Below are 14,878 nucleotides of genomic sequence, written 5' to 3'. Positions count from 1 at the left end.
CAGGCTGACACGATCGGTCTGCCGGGACAGTTCTGTTTGTGGATTTTGGGTAGGAGGTAGAAGCGGGCAGTCTGAGGTTGGACGACTATCAGGTTGGAAGCTGTGGGAGGAAGATCTCCAGAGGAGATGAGGTCAGTGACAGTCCTGGAAACAATGGCTTGATGTTCAGTGGTGGGGTCATGTCCAGGGAGAGGTAGGAGAAAGTGTCTGTGAAGTGTCAACACCTCTTTGTTCTTTTGTCTGTGACATCTTTTGATTGTCTGCTCCTATCACTGCTTGCTTGTCCCTACAACCTCCCCCCCCCCCCTCCCCCCATCTTTAACCAGCTTATACTTCACCCCTCTCCTAATATTACTCAGTTCTGCTGAAGGGTCATGAAGACTTGAAACGTCAACTCTCTTCTTCTTCGCTGATGCTGCCAGACCTGCGAGTTTTTCCAGGTAATTCTGTTTTTGTTTTGGTCGGAAGAATAAAGAGACAACTTATTATTTAAATGGAGAGAAACTTCAGAATGCTTCAATGCAGAGGGATCTGCGTATCCTCGTGCACGGATCGCTGAAAGCTAGTGTGCAGGTACAACAGGTAATAAGGAAGGCAAATGGAATTTTGGCATTTATTGCTAAAGGAATAGAGTATAAAAATAGGGAAGTGTTGTTGCAACTGTACAAGGCATTGGTGAGACCACACCTGGAGCAGTGTGCACGGTTTTGGTCCCCTTACTTGAGGAAGGATGTAGTTGCATTGGAAGCGGTTCAAAGGAGGTTCACTAGATTGATTCCAGAGACATGGGGCTTGTCTTATGACGAGGCATTGAGCAGTTTAGGCCTATACTCGTTAGAGCTTAGAGGGATGAGAGGAGATCTAATTGAGGTATATAAGATGCTAAAGGGGATAGACAAAGTAGACATGGAGCGAATGTTTTTCCTTGTGGGGCTTTCTAGAACGAGAGGCTATAGTTTTAGGCTAAGGATGGTAGATTTAAATCAGAAATGAGGAGGAATTACTTTTCTCAAAGGGTCATGAATCTGTGGAATTCACTACCTCAGAGTGCAGTGGATGCTGGGACGCTGAATAAACTTAAGGAGGAGATAGACAGATTTTTAATTAGTAACGAGTTGAAAGGTTATGGGGAGAGGGCAGGGAATTGAGTTGAGGCCGAAATGAGATCAGCCATGATCGTAATGAATGGCGGGGCAGGCTCGAGAGGCTGAATTGCTTACTCCTGCTCTTAGTTCTTATGTTCTTAAAGTTGACTAGCCTTTTCTGTCACAAGACACAAATACATAAAAATATTCTAAAGTTACAGAATTATTACAAAAGGCTATTGATATTGGGGCAGAAATGTTGGTATTCTGTTTACCAGTGGACAGATTAGTGCACGCAATCCCAATACTTGAAATATTTGAATGCATAGGAATTGTAAGTCGTCAAAAGTCTGAAGTGATTAACTGCTTGCCTGGTGCATTTGTTGAAAAGTTGTTCAAGGTACTTTTCATAGTTCTGGCATTAAAGCTTGAAAGCATTGGGTTAGATTGGAGAATCTGCGATTGTACTCCTTCGAGCAGAAAAGGTTGAGGTGGGATTTGGTATCAGTAATCAAAATGACAGTTTTGATAGTAAATGAGGAGAACTGTTTCTAGTGGCAAGAAGCTTCCTTGGCAGAAGTGACATGGAAACATTTTTTAGGCAGTAAATGAAGATCTGGAATGTACTTTCCGAAAGGGTGATGGAAGCAGATTCAGCCTCAAAAGGGAACTGGGTAAGTATGTGAAAAGGAGAAATTTGCAGCATTCTGGGGAATGAACAGGGAATGGGCCTAAGTGGACTCCTCCAAATGCTGGCATAGGCATGATGGATTCAATGGCGGCCTCCTGTGTTGTATCATTCTATGACTCATGTTCTCAAGATGTTCTAAAGCACTTCTCAGTGAGCTAACTACTTTTGACATTGCAATCAATTTGTTCAGTGAAGAATTCACAAAGTGCTAATGAGATAAATGACCAGCTAATCTTTTCTTGATATTACAGCTGTTGAGTTCGTATAGATGGCTTGCAAATCTGCAGGGGTATGTAGCGCTTGATATGGTAAACAAAAGACAGATAACTATCCTTTCTGAGGGAATCATTCAGTCTCTACTCTCAAATGATTTGCATCAACTGTAGGCAGAGGCACATTGTGACCACCATCTTCAGAATGACAACAGAGGCATACATAAGAGAAGCATTAGGTTTGGAAGTAAGATGAAACATGCCAGGGGACTGGAGAACAGCTAATGTGGTTCCGCAATTTAAGAAGGGTTGTAGAGATAAGCCAGGGAACTACAGGCCAGTGAGTCTCACGTCACTGGTAGGGAAACTATTGGAGAAATTTCTTAAGGAGAGTATCTATCTCCACTTGGAGAGGTAAGGTTTGATCAGGGATGGTCATCATGGCGTTGTCAGGGGGAGGTCATGCCTAACAAATTTGATTGAATTTCTTGAGGAGGTGCCCAGGTGTGTAGATGAGGGTAGTGCAGTTGATGTAATTTATATGGATTTCAGCAAAGCCTTTGACAAGGCCTCACATGGGAGACTTATAAAGAAGGCAAAGGCACATGGGATACAGGGTAATTTGATAAGGTGGATTCAAAATTGGCTTAGTTGTAGGAGGCAGAGGGTGTCATAGAAGGATGCTTTAGTGACTGGAAGCCAGTGTCCAGTGGCGCACCACAGGCATCTGTGCTCGGTCCCCTATTATTTGTCATTTATATAAACGACATAGATGAGTATGTTTGGGGTAGAATGGGGGTATGTTGGGTGCAGATGACACAAAGATTGGTGGTTAACAGTGAGGTTGAGTGTCTTGGGCTATGGGAAGCTATAGTCGGGATGGTCAGATGGGCAGATAAGTGGCAGATGGATTTAACCCTGAAAAGTGTAAGGTGATTCCCTTTGAAAGGAGTAATTTGACAAGGAAGTATTCAATGAACGGCATGACACTAGGAAGTTCTGAGGAACAAAGGGACCTTGACATGTGTGTCTATAGATCTCTGAAGGCGTAAGAGCATGTTGGTGGGTTGGCGAAAAAGGCATATGGGACACTTGCCTTTATCAATTGAGGCATAGATTACACAAGTAGGGAGGTCATGTTGGAGTTATATAGAACCTTGGTGAGGCCACATCTGGAGTAATGTGTGTAGTTCTGGTCGCCACATTATAGGAAGAATGTGATTGCACTGGAAGAGGTGCAGAGAAGATTCACCAGGATGTTGCCTGGGATGAAACATTTAAGTTATGAAGAGAGGTTGGTTAGATTTGGGTTGTTTTCATTGGAGCAGAGAAGACTGAGGGACGACCTGTTCGAGGTGTACAAGATTACGAGGGGCATGGACAGGGGAGATAGGGAGCAGCTGTTCTGCTTAGTTGAAGAGGCAGTCATAGGGGGGCATAAGTTCAAGGTGAGGGGCAGGAGGTTTAGGGGGGATGTGAGGAAAAACTTCTTTACCCAGAGGGTGGTGATGGTCTGGAATGCACTGTCTGGGAGGTTGGTGGAGGCGGGTTACCTCACATCCTTTAAAAAGTACCTGGATGAGCACTTGGCACGTCATAACATTCAAGGCTATGGGCCAAGTGCTGCTAAATGTGATTAGGTAGGTAGGTCAGGTGTTTCTCACATGTCGGTGCAGACTCGATGGGCCGAATGGCCTCTTCTGCACTGTGATTCTGTGATACCTAATAGGGTCTTAGAGGAGTAATGCTTAAAAAAGACTGCAGCTCTCCTGTGACTAAGCCACTTAGTTGCTTCCCTCAGGAAACCACTCAAGATAGACCAGCAAGTCCCATGGTTAATCTGGTATGCAGCCTATAAATTAGAGGATTGTCGGTAGATTACAGTGACAACAATGGTTCTGATTTGGAATGGAAAGGAAAAGCAACAGGCAGAGTCCCTAATCTTGATCACTGTCCTGCAATTCCTCCTGGGAGAGCTGTGAAAATTAAATTTTGGCCTGGTTTGTTTTGTCATGCCACAGTGGTTCAGTCTTTACTATTTCAAGTCATGCACAAAGAACATGTACTAGGTGCTAGAATACATGTGGTACCTGATTTAGCACCTTCAGGAAACAGCTGGTATACAGGTTTATCTAAATGTAGTTGCCACAGCTGCAGTTTGTTTCTTTACATAATCACAGGTCATTAGCTCAGGTTTTGCTGACAATAATTGAATTTAATGGCATCAGCATTACAAATATGTAAATTCTCCATCAACTTGTGGTGAGGAAGAGATACTTTGTGAAATTTTAAATCTCCACAAATTGCTGTGCAGTTTGTGCTTCTTATCTTCATGAAAATGGGATCTCACCCTGAACCTGTCTGTGAGATTCATGGAATTGCTGCATTTGCACATTAATTTCCAGTTGAGCATCCTACAGAAAGTTAGGGTTGCTACTTAACAACGTAAGTATAATTTTAATGTGATCTCTGTTTCTGCAATGAGATACACCCTCTCTGGTCCTGAAATGGAACAATTTAAACTATGGATCCGCATTCCTGCAAGTAAATTATTAGAGAATTTTAAATCTCTTTCTATGTCTTTGCCTTTTTTTTCTCTCTTCTGTACCTTGTTTGACTTGAATACACCATATTTTTTTCCTCCAGTCCTCTTTCTTTCTAAGTCCTTAAATCTCATTGGGCCAGGAGATAGGCTGATCATTGACCATGTGTCCTGCAACCCTCATTATTAGCTCGTACTTCCAGCAACTTGCAAGGCAAAACATTTTTGAGCTGAAGGGTGAGGGGGCAGAAAATGCACATAATTGGCCTCACTGTGAAATGCTCTGCTCCATGAAAATCAGGTCCATAGTGTTTGGCTGTCTGTTTTGGACTCCTAAATCACCTCCTTTTAAATGGTATTTGCATTAGTATTAGCATTTGTCTGCCCAGCATATGCACACAGTCAATTCATATAAGCTGGCATCTTCATGAGAATTATAGTTACAAAGCTTACATTGAAGAATATCTAAGCTTAATAATAAGTTGGAGCTCTGAACAAAAGGTTTTTCTGAAATCTGATTAATCCTCTATGATTGGATGCATCAGATTAGAAAACAGTTGATTCTCAGGTCACTCTTTAGTGACAAGGGTTCTTTTCCTTTTTATTATACATTTTGCTTCCAATTTATGTTAAATGACAATCTGCCAGCCTTAATGATTAGTTTTTTCTTGGTATGAATCTACAAATGGAAAGATTTATTTCTATCAGCTTAGAAGATGCCACAAAGGAATTTGAACTCGGAACACCTAGATTACAAGTCAAGTTCCATAACTACTACATTACCAGAAGGTCAGATTTGAGATCTGCTCTTGGGTCTCTGTAAAGCTGCTGTATAAAACGTTTTATACATGCCGGAAGACTAAGTTACAAAGCATAAATGTGAGCCAGTGCAACACAGTGTATTGAAACCATCATGCTCTGCTCTAGTACAATATCCTTTTAGAACTTAAGTTCTTCACCCCAGCATTGTTTCGGTTGAAAGATATGGAGAAACAGTTATCTCTGGCCACTGTTGCTGGTTGTAATTTACGGGGTTTTTTTTTTTTGCAAATAGAAAAGCCTGTTATTGTCATTTGTCATTATTCTGGTGGTTGAAATGAATCTGTTACGTAGTGTGATTTATTTAAATGTATATTTATCCATCTGTAGGCAGTTGCTGGTCAACTTTAGCTTGATTCTTCTACTCAGTTTCCAGCAGCTTGTACTGTAATAGGTTCAGTACTGAATTATATTGCTGCCCTGAATTTGTGGTAACACTACTTGATATTTTACATTGTCCTTTGAGAACGATTGGATGTGTGTTACACTAAAGAGCAAGATAACTCTAAGGAGATCCTTTCTTTCTATGTCTTCCCATCCCTGTTTGGTGAGGTGATGGTGGGGGAAGGCAGCACAAATTCCATACAATAGAATAGAAAATATTCTCAACAGTTGCTGGGAAATCCATGCTCTCCTCCGGCAGTTAGGAACTGTGAACTTTGTTATGGGGAGAGAGAGAGAGCAGCTTCATTCACTAGAATTGGAGAAGTACTTAGAACACTTAGTTAACTGAGAGCTGTACAATCCTAGAAAACACGTTGATTGGGTGCTGCTGAGTTTTTTAAAAATGCAATTGTTACTGGAATGTAGTTACACAGACGTTGGGCCTTTCTACACCGTCTTGTGTGGGTTTTTTGGTAAATTTGCCTCCTTTGTCATGCCGTCATGTACATTGTATACTCAATGCACAAGTACAGCTCTGGAAGAGAACAATTGTACTCTTGTCTATGATGAGAAATATTGTGATCCACGTATCCAGCAAGTGTTCATAAAACTTTGGGAAACTCCTCCCCCTCCAGCAGTTAGTTGCAAAGTGAAATTTATAACAGTTTCATTTTCATGAGTTTTTGCATATGGTTGAATTTGTGCATAATGTGCCTGATTTCTTCTTCTGTGCACCCCCATCCCCCCCAGCAACAAATGCCCTGAGCAATATTATTGAAATAGTTCAAGAGGCTTTGTCAATAAATAGATTCTTGGTGCTTGAAGATTTCTTAGGGTTTTTTCTGCTGATGAAAAACTCTACCTTTTAAGTCCCTTTTCAAATGTTAAGTTGTTAAATTAAATATTTACAAGATAAGGTATAGAATAACTCTATATCAAATACCTAAACTACCCTAAGTATATACTGTTTTTGCTAGCAAGCATGGTGATATTTCCTGTGATTCACATTATGACATCACTTCTGCAAATCCAGCTTGTACTCGAATAGATAAACTGTACTTTAAGCCAGGGATGGAAACGATATAATCTGCTTACAATTGGACCTGAATTATGAGTAGATCTCAATGGAACTTTCTTGACAGCAAATGCTGATTATACATCAGTATAACCTACGATCATCATAGATTTGTGCGTGCATCTGATTCCAGTGTTTTGTTTTGCTTCTTGTGTAAGAGGAGAAAACATATTGCATTATCTCTGCCCAAGGTTTACATTTTTCATTATAGAGGGATTTTTGCCTTTTAGGTAAACCTCTGTAGTTCACACCTGTTGTTGAGACGTGCTGTGATTGCATGCCTATGTCAACTTGCGCAGAGGGAAGCTGATGAGGTGTTGGAACATGCCATGGCACTTGCCACGGAATCCAGTCAGCTTGGTAAGTATTTGATTTAGAGCCATAGAAGTTATGATCTTGGTATGTAGTCAATCCCATCAAAAGCAAACTCTGAAAGCATCTGTTTTCAAAGCAAAAGCATCAGTATTTAACCAGCTTGCACTTGTAGTGTGCCTTTAAAGTAATAAAAGGTGAGAAAGCACCTCACAGAACTTGAAATAATTGGACACCAAGTACCTGTGGTGAAAGGGTTAGGTGTGGTTACTGAAGGCAAAATCAAAAAGACATTTTTCAGAAGACTTGAAGGAGGATAAAGAGGTAGCAAGGCAGAGAGGTTGCAGTGTAATACACTTATTAAGGTCCAATCCAATCCTGCTAAATATGGAAAATCAATATTTTTACCTGGTTTATTTAATATATAGCCTCCTTACTGCACTACAGTAGTCACAGTAAATACTGTTCTCAGTATTGCAAATAGTTTCATGAACAACAGTAATTGTTTATTCTGCCCCATTCTCAACTGTTAATGGCAAAATTCTACAGCTTGATGACCTGCTGAACCAGCAGTAGTTTTTCGTGCTATGGTTATGCGGTGATAGCAAATGGAAAATAAAGCACTCTCTTTAATGACCCATCATAAGATATTTATGTTTTCCAAAATGTTAAAACTAACCAAGTGCAATCAGAAGTCAGAATGCTTCATAAATGTTATGCAGTGCAGTATTCATATTTAGCTGGGGAAGTCCAAAATTGGGTGTCAGGGAGATTTACACAGATCAACCTTCTTATTTGCAAAGTTAAAATTAGATAGTCTGGGTACTGGAGATGAAGTCCTGTTGTCTTAACAGTCAACCAGAAAATGTGGCTGTGGACAAGGATGCTGACCTTGTATTTATTTTCAGATGTTAATATTCGTGAAACTGGCCTGGAAGGAGCACTTTTCAGTTTACTGGACAGAGAATCAGACCAACGACTTTGTCAAGACATTCGCGAAACTCTAAGCCATATCCTATCATCCATGGCTATTGAAAAGCTTTCTTACTGGTTGAAGTTATGCAATGATGTTTTATCTGCTTCAGCTGGTGAGTTCAAGTCTTTAATGCGGGAAACGTGTAGGTCTCCTGTCAAGCATGAGAAATTGGGACATGGAAAATTTTTAAATCTCTTTTCTCCTTGTTGAGACATTTCTTCCTGAAAGGCCAAATTGGTTACATCTTACAAAGCATTTACCCATATAGATCTGTGGCCAAGCAACCAGAACTTTAGGAGCAGCATGGGGTGACCTTCCAAATTTTCCCTTCCTCATTTTCTCTTTTTCTGGGGAAGTATTTAATCTAGAATTATTGTCTAGCTGTGATGGCATGCTGAGTTTGAAAACTCAGATTGTGAATTATGAGTGTGCATGTGGACCCCTCCACTCCAATGCAACCGTTAAGCATGACTTCATTTTAGAAACCGATCAGTATTTTGAGTTTAAATTTAAAACTTTTTTGTACTATTTCCGTGCAATTATTTATTTTCAGTAGTAAGTTAATGTTAATGATCTTTTCAAAGAATATATAAATTCTGATAATTTGTGTGTAAGATTTCACCACCACAGCACCAGTGGACACTACTCAGGAAGAGGAAGATGATGGAGGAGATGATGATTCAATATTTACCTCAAGAAAAGATGACCAATTCCAACCAATCATCAAACCACGCTGGCCTACAAGAGTATTTGCAGCAGAATGTGTATGTCGAATTATTACACAGTGCGAGAACGTAGATGCTGCTCATTTTGACATGACCAAGGCTCGAGAAAGGAAACTGAAGCACCCTAAAAGTAAGTGGTTACACAGGGACCAGAAAAGTTCATTTTTCCTTGACGGGGATTGGGAGTTGAAGAAAGAGGTCGCTTGTTCAGGAGTTTGTTGTACCTATGCTCAGCTTAATGTAACAATTATCAAACTGTTAAACCACATGGATTTCACTATAAAGGATTTTTTAATGTTTTCATATAAAATATCCCATGCACACTTTTTAAAATACTATTTGCAGGTGACTTCTTAGTGATCCATCTGGCAGATTTGATCCGCATGGCTTTCATAGCTGCCACAGATCACAGTAACGCTCTGCGGCTGTCAGGCCTTGAAACACTTCTTGTCATCATCAGGAAATTTTCTACTGTCCCCGAGCCAGAGTTTCCTGGTCATGTAATCCTTGAACAATACCAAGCAAATGTAAGTAACAGATGAAGTACCTAGTTTATATGCCATGTGTGTCAATAATGTTTTATAGCCAGTGGGTTATTTTGAAGTAAAATTACTGCCTTGTGGACAAACAAGGAATTAACTTGCCTGCTGTTAAGTCCCACCAGCAGCAATCTAGTGAACAAAGAAAATAAGTTGAAATATATAATGTTTTTGTTTTTCAAGAATTAAATCTATTCTTATTTCATCAATTATCAGATTGCTTTTCGAACATCCAGCACTGGATAAGCAGAAATTTCCTCCAGTTGAATTCTGGGAAGGCTCTGGCTCTCTCGCTCTTTGGGAACCCCTGGTGTATGCATTTGGCCCACTCATGGCTGTGCTTTTTGCTGGTGCCTAGTGCTCAGGCTTGCACAGATATGCACTCTCCAATAGGAGTTACCAGACACTCAGCAGTAGCATTAGCAGGTTTGCCTGTTTCCTAATACAAGGGTACTGAGGTCAACTGATATGCCTTACTACTGCTTTCGCAGAGCTCAGTTACTAAGCTGGAAGCCTTCCTGATTTGTGTGGCTTAATAACACACGGGACAAATTCTATTTAAATATAAGTTTTGGGGTCCAAGACTTACCCATTTTAGCATGAGTTCCATGCTGTAGTTGGCCCCAATCTATTTGAAAGCTATTATTTCTGCTAAAAATGAAGATGCACTCGATTTGAATTAGAGGTTTAGAAAAGCTGTCAGCTGAAATAAAGGAATACATCAACATTAATTCTGTGACGAAAATGGTATTAACATTCTGTACCTTCCAGCTACACAATCTTACTCCAATGGGTATATCACTGCACAAATTTAGACTCAGGGAAGGTACAGTTAAAATGTTACAAAATTTGAATCCTAAACAAGGTCTTGGTCATGTAACAAGATTGGTAGTAAGGGAGCTGTTTTCTTTAATAAATTTTGAAATTATAACAGGCAGATTTCAAGGAAATGGAGTGTTTATTCCTCAAATAATAGATGTAAACCTGCCTTTTCAACACAGGAGAAAACAAGTTCCCAGCAAGTGGATAGAGCACTCAGTGGAGCTCAAACTTTTGTCATGTGTGAGTTAATTAATCAATGCTTTTACAATTATGCAGCTCATCCTTGAGGCTTTTCCTGCCTGGTTGATTTGCCTAACTACAAAGCTGAAAAAAGAAATCTTTTTACTCAGAACTTTCATCTCACTGAGGAGGCTTCTGGCCAATGGACATTAACAACTCACTCTGAAAACTCTTGCTCACATTTTGACAGTTGTGACAAATTGCAGCCAAACAGCTGAGGCAATCCACAATATTCTAAAACAATCAACAGCATTCTAAATAAAACAACCTACAACTTTCTTAAAATAGAAGTCAATTTGCCATAACTCCCAATGTTAATGGACCCTTCAACAAAATCCCAGAATCCAGATCCACATCTTGCCAAAAACTAATCGTTACTTCCTTAGACCACACCGTATCTGTGTACCAAGTTTCCTTGAAATCTGTCCATTAGTTTTTGTTACAGATATACAAATGGGGGCGAAACCATTACCTCTGTTCATCTTCAGTGGCAGAGGGAATGAGACTGTCATATTCTATGACTATAAACAAGTCACAAGGCCAGTCTCTTGACAGAATTTACATTTGCACTTCTAGGCCTGATTTTACACAGCTTTATGTAGCTTTTGCCAGAGTGAGAAGTTTTGATCCTGTTCAAGTCTTTCGTGGAAGAAAATCTAGACCTCCTGTATTTAAAGAAACGCTGTTGCAATGAAAATATTAATTTAACCGCAAAAGCGGTTAAAAAAGATCTCTGCTAGTTTATTTATAATACTTGCTCATTTTCTTGCTTTTTGACTCCCAAGTCTGTGCCCCTCCTGATGTGCATTTAAGTGTGTGAAACTGGTCCTCAATAGTTTGTCATTTGAGACGGTCAAAAGCTAATTAAAGTTGGAAATTATATCTTTTGAGGAGCTGCAGGCATGAATCTGTATCTCGTCTTTTGTAGCTTGGAACATTAGAGTAATATTGTACTTTGCTCCTTTCAGACACCTTTTGTTATAGTTTTAATAGATTTATCATCAAGAAGATATATCCATGTTAAATATCCTAATTTGGCATTCAGGTTGGAGCAGCGCTGAGGCCTGCATTCTCCCCTGACACCCCACCTGATGTTACTGCTAAGGCATGTCAAGTAAGTGCGTCACTTTATTTTATAGAATTAATATGTCGTTCACCATTCTCATCTGAAATGGTTTTTCAGTTTTCAGCAGTTTAAATTTGCATCAGAAGCTTAATATGATCTTTCTGCACTCTTAAAATAGTGGAGGAAGAAATTGATCTTAAAACGTCATGTAATCTTATCACTGGGAACACTGCACACTTAACCCTAACTGTGCCATGGTAGAGATTTCAGCTGAATATGATTGAATTTCTATTCCTGTGAGAGAAAATTCATTCAGCAACAGTGCTTAGTTTTTGCCGAAAATGAGCATTAAAAGTTCATTTTGTTAACAATCCCAATAGCTCATTTGGTAAAGCCAGCAAATCTACAGACCAGAATTTTTTTCTCTATTTATGTTGATTTTTGGCAGCTGCTACAGTGCCCCTTTGATTAGGAAGTAGTCAAGGCCCCGTGCCCAATTACTGTCCATTGAAACTTACAATCATAAACAGAATAAGGATGGTTCATCATGCTCACAGTCACATAAATGAGTCAGTAATTGTTGGACCATCCTTACTCAAGTCAACCTTCAGGCAGGAGGGGAAATTAAAGAAAAAAGCCTTGAGCTGAAAGTGAAAACACCATATTCATCTTAGTTTTATGATTGTTTGGAGAAACAACCTTTAGCCCTACCAAATGAACTATGATGACCTGATGCGCTTTTTCTTTTTGAAGGAAATGTAAGAAGAAGTAGGTTTGAACCTGCAACTTTGTTTAAATGAGTCTACTGACCTCAATTTCCTGGTACTTTACAGGTAGAGTCCATGCGGGGAGGCAGTGGTGAAGTGGTATTTTCACTGGACAAGTTATCCAGAGACCGAGGCTAATGTTCCTGGGTTCGAATCCCACCACAGTAGATGGTGGAATTTGAATTCAATCAATAAAAATCTGGAATTAAAAGTCTGATGATGACCAAAACCACATCTGGTTCACTTCTGAAGAGTCATATGGACTTGAAATGTTAACTCTGTTTATCTCTCCACAGATGCTGTCAGACCTGCTGAGTTTTTCCAGCAATTTTTGTTTTTGTTTCTGGTTCACTAATGTCCTTTAGGGAAAGAAATCTGCTGTCCTTTTTTCTGAGGGCTGAGAGTCTTTGGAACTCTCTTCCTCAAAAGGCGGTGGAAGTGGAGTCTTTGAATATTTTTAAGACAGAGTCAGATAAATCCTTGATTAACAAGGGAGTGAAAGGTTATCGGGGGTAGGCATGAATGTGGGGTTGAGGTTACGTTCAGATCAGCCATGATCTTATTGAATGGCAGAGCAGGCTTGAGGGGCTGAGTGGCCTACTCCTGCTCCTAAGTCATATATTTGTATGTTACCTCGTCTTCCTTTCCTTACCTTCAAGAAGGCAGATCACCATCACTTCAAAGACAAATAGGGATGGGCAATAAATGCTGGTCTAGCCTGTGGCTCCCATGTCCTGTGAATGAATAAAAAAAGAGTCCATTTCTGCTCTACTGAGAAATGTTTTCATATATCCTGAATTAGATTCATTTAGGAACTTAGCTTGCTTTTTTTCTGAGGTAGTTCCCAGACCATGGAGCAAGTACATGATTAACTGATATCTCAGTGCTAAATGTGAGGCATCTTCTGTTGGGCCTATACAGTCAGTGTGATCAAATTGAAGATTTCTCTTAAATTCTACATTAGGTTTGCAGTGCCTGGATTGGAAGTGGTGTTGTAAGTGACCTAAACGATCTTCGAAGAATTCATCAGTTGCTAGCAACATCCTTGAGCAAAGTACAAGCTGGGAAGGAAGCACAAAATCAACTGTACAATGAGAGTACCTCAACAATGGAGACTCTAGCTGTTCTGAAAGCATGGGCTGAAGTATGTGCTGCGTAATGCAAGCTCGGATGTACTGTTTATTTTTTATCTATCTTTTATACTTCTGCTACACATCATTTTTGAAGACATCTCCATCTGGGTAGACAATTCAACTTGACAGGCATAGATGTTTGCTCATAAAATGAAGGAATCTTGTACAAATGCATTCTGGAAAGCTTATTTTCAAGCAGTGATTCACCATGACTTTGGCAATCTCATCTTGTTTGATAAAGACAGCTCCAACTATTCTCTTAGTACCTCAGCCATTCCACTTCATCCATGTTTAAGTCCCCATTTTGGTCCCTAATCAACCCCATTCCTTTCCTTTCTATTTTTCTATTTATGTCTATAAAAGACTTTTGTACTCTTTCATATTAGCTGCCAACCTCTTCTCATATAGCCTCTTCTCATACTTCTCTTTGACCCTCTTGTTTCATTTTTCACTTCCCCTCTGAACTTTCTATATTCAGCCTATTTCTTGTTTTATCAATCTGACATCTGTCATAGGCACCCTTTTTCAACTTCATCTTGCTCTCTGTCTTTCATCATCCAAGAAGCTCTGGCTTTGTTTGCCCTGCCTTTCTCCCTCATGGGAATGCACCCTGACTGTGCCCAAACTATCTTCTCTTTAAAGGCATCCTGTTGTTCCATTACTGTTTGTGATTCTAATTTGCCTGGTCCAGATCTGTTCTCGCCATGCTGAAATTGGCCCTCCCCAATAAATTAATTTTACTCTTGTTTTCTCTTGGTCCTTTTCTATAGCTAACCTAAACCTTATGACACCGTGATCACTGTCTCCCAAGTGTTCCCCTACTGACACTTGACCCACCTCGCTACCCAGAACCAGAACCGTCCTCAGCTGGCTGGAAACAAACTGATACAGAAATATTTCCTGAATATTCTTCAGAAACTTTTCTCCCTTTCTGCCTATTACACTATTACAGTCCCTGTCTGTATTAGGATAATTTGAGTTCCCCATTAAAACTACTCTATAGTTTTTGCACCTCTTTGTAATTTCCTTGCAAATTTATTCCTCTATATTTTTCCCTCTAGCTGATGGCCTATAGAATACACACAATAGTATAATGGTACCTCTATTGTTTCTTGGCTCTGACTAAATTGAATCTGTCCATGACACCTCTGGACATTTGTTAATTTGCTTAACATTTTTATGTTTCCTGCCAGGTTTACGTAGTAACTATTGAAAGGCAAAAAGTGTGTGCACCAAAACAGAAGCAGTTCTTGCAGTTTAAGACCTCCACTGCTGATGGCTCTAAGGATGCAATTACTACTGCAGAAGGTCTTCTCAATTTGGTCCAATCAGAATTGGGAACACTGAGTAAACTCTGGCTGGCTGCACTTCAGGACCATGCCCTTCTCACCTTGCCTCCAGAATATGCTGATCAGTTTCCAGCAGAAGGTCAGGATATTGATTTTTTCCGAAGCATAAATTGAATCTGTGAAATTTAAGTTCCAGTGTGG

At 39.9% G+C, this 14,878-nt stretch overlaps 1 protein-coding gene across 6 annotated transcripts in view; it reads left to right on the top strand.

The window, feature by feature from the left end:
* The window catches only part of heatr5a (HEAT repeat containing 5a), a 181,100-nt gene that overhangs the window by 111,377 nt on the left and 54,845 nt on the right, over positions 1 to 14,878 (top strand). For all 6 annotated transcript variants that reach the window (XM_041214493.1, XM_041214495.1, XM_041214496.1 and 3 more), the window contains 7 exons: positions 7,039 to 7,168; positions 8,029 to 8,208; positions 8,712 to 8,951; positions 9,167 to 9,348; positions 11,468 to 11,536; positions 13,220 to 13,399; positions 14,582 to 14,816. In XM_041214493.1, coding sequence (XP_041070427.1) covers positions 7,039 to 7,168; positions 8,029 to 8,208; positions 8,712 to 8,951; positions 9,167 to 9,348; positions 11,468 to 11,536; positions 13,220 to 13,399; positions 14,582 to 14,816 — 1,216 coding nt within the window. The remainder of the gene's footprint in view (positions 1 to 7,038; positions 7,169 to 8,028; positions 8,209 to 8,711; positions 8,952 to 9,166; positions 9,349 to 11,467; positions 11,537 to 13,219; positions 13,400 to 14,581; positions 14,817 to 14,878) is intronic.

This window comes from Carcharodon carcharias, chromosome 20 (assembly GCF_017639515.1).
Source record: "Carcharodon carcharias isolate sCarCar2 chromosome 20, sCarCar2.pri, whole genome shotgun sequence".
NCBI classification, from domain to species: Eukaryota; Metazoa; Chordata; class Chondrichthyes; order Lamniformes; family Lamnidae; genus Carcharodon; species Carcharodon carcharias.
This window is presented reverse-complemented; position numbering and strand designations above follow the sequence as displayed.